Below are 1,495 nucleotides of genomic sequence, written 5' to 3'. Positions count from 1 at the left end.
ACCGGTAATTTTACTGATAGAGGGAATTATATTAAATCTTATACTCAATCAGATTCGTTGGCAGAAAATGAGGAAGGTCGACGCAGTGAACCCATTGAGCCTGAAGGTGTCACCCCTGGAGAGCAAGCAGGTAAGATAGCAAACTGTGGTTATAAATTACCAACTATCAGTAGGGTTTTCAGTTCTCGAAAAGAAATAATTAAAAGAAAAAAGGGGAATGGGTGAAAATTCAAAACTTGGAAATGATTCAAATCTCAACTTGTGATAGCCTGGCATATAAAACTAAATTGTATTGTTTAATTCAAATGTCTTGATGATTGAAGTAATTGTCTTTAATTTGAAATGGAAATATGATCATGAGCCTTCCTTCAAAAGATTTTATTTGCTCAAGAAAATAAAACACATGATTTTTTTTATAAAAAAACATGTAAAAATGTAGAATAAAATAACAATGTACAAGACTGACTGCTTAGAAATAAACCTATAAATATATGTTAAATATATACATATAGACATTCAGTGTGACATATGATAAATTCAAAATGAATGGTATTTGACCTTTCAGCTCCTGACTGCAATGGGACCACCCCATCACCATTAGGGACTCCTGAACCAACAGTAGGCAATGAAGGAGAACACGACTCTTCGTCTGTCCTCATATCTCCTTTATTAGATGAAATTTGTAAGTTCATATCAGTTTGATGTCTTGTATATGATAATCACAAGAAATTAAGTCTGGGGTAGAGAAATTTAGGGTAGGGCAGGGGGTCTTCACTTTACCATAATGGTGAAATGACGGGTTTCAGCATATTTTTTTTATATTGGGACATTTTTTAAACCTAATCTGTGTTAGTTTACATCAGTTTGATGTACTGAATATGAAAATCACAGAAATTTAATCTGGGGTAGAGAAATTAATTAAGGGTGGGGCAAAGGGGGCTTCCCTACAACCTAATCACATAACTAGGCTATACATTTATTCTTAAACAAATTATAAATGCAAACTTACCTATATGAAATTGACAAGAGGTCCCATGGGCCTGCATCACTCACCTGGTATTAATCTCACAACTGGAATCTTAAAAGTGAACTAAAAGTAAGCTACAGGCAAAAAAGTAATTCAAAAGAACCTGGTGAAAATATTTAACACATTTGACCCCTGTAACCATTGGTGGTTGGGTAGGGGGTGTCCTTGGGGCCCTCGGGTCTCCTTGGCATTGTAGGAGTCAATATCTACAAATGCTGTTATAAGAAGGAACAAGGTAACAAAACTGAATTCGGTTTGTATAAATTGTGTCACATTTACATTGTAGCTTATACAATTTTTATACTATGGGTCACTTTCAGCAAAATATATGTGTTTGTGTAAAATTAGGGGGATATCCATTTACATTAAATTCAATGCAAATTCTTATATGTCTACATAATTCAACTTGGGTTATTCCCCCAATACTAGACTGTTTAGACTATGTCGTAAAACCTAAACACACAGAAA

At 34.2% G+C, this 1,495-nt stretch overlaps 1 protein-coding gene across 1 annotated transcript in view; it reads left to right on the top strand.

Annotated features, from left to right (window-relative positions):
- Positions 1-52: 52 nt before the first annotated feature.
- The window catches only part of LOC110456816 (mucin-19-like), a gene marked incomplete at its 5' end in the record, with an annotated part of 7,953 nt that continues 6,510 nt past the window's right edge, over positions 53-1,495 (top strand). Inside the window, 2 exons of the mRNA XM_021507804.1 lie at positions 53-130; positions 566-682. Coding sequence (XP_021363479.1) covers positions 53-130; positions 566-682 — 195 coding nt within the window. The remainder of the gene's footprint in view (positions 131-565; positions 683-1,495) is intronic.

Source organism: Mizuhopecten yessoensis, unplaced genomic scaffold, assembly GCF_002113885.1.
Source record: "Mizuhopecten yessoensis strain PY_sf001 unplaced genomic scaffold, ASM211388v2 scaffold8853, whole genome shotgun sequence".
Taxonomy (NCBI): Eukaryota; Metazoa; Mollusca; class Bivalvia; order Pectinida; family Pectinidae; genus Mizuhopecten; species Mizuhopecten yessoensis.
Note: the sequence above shows the minus strand (reverse complement) of the source record. Positions and strands in the feature narration are given on the sequence as shown.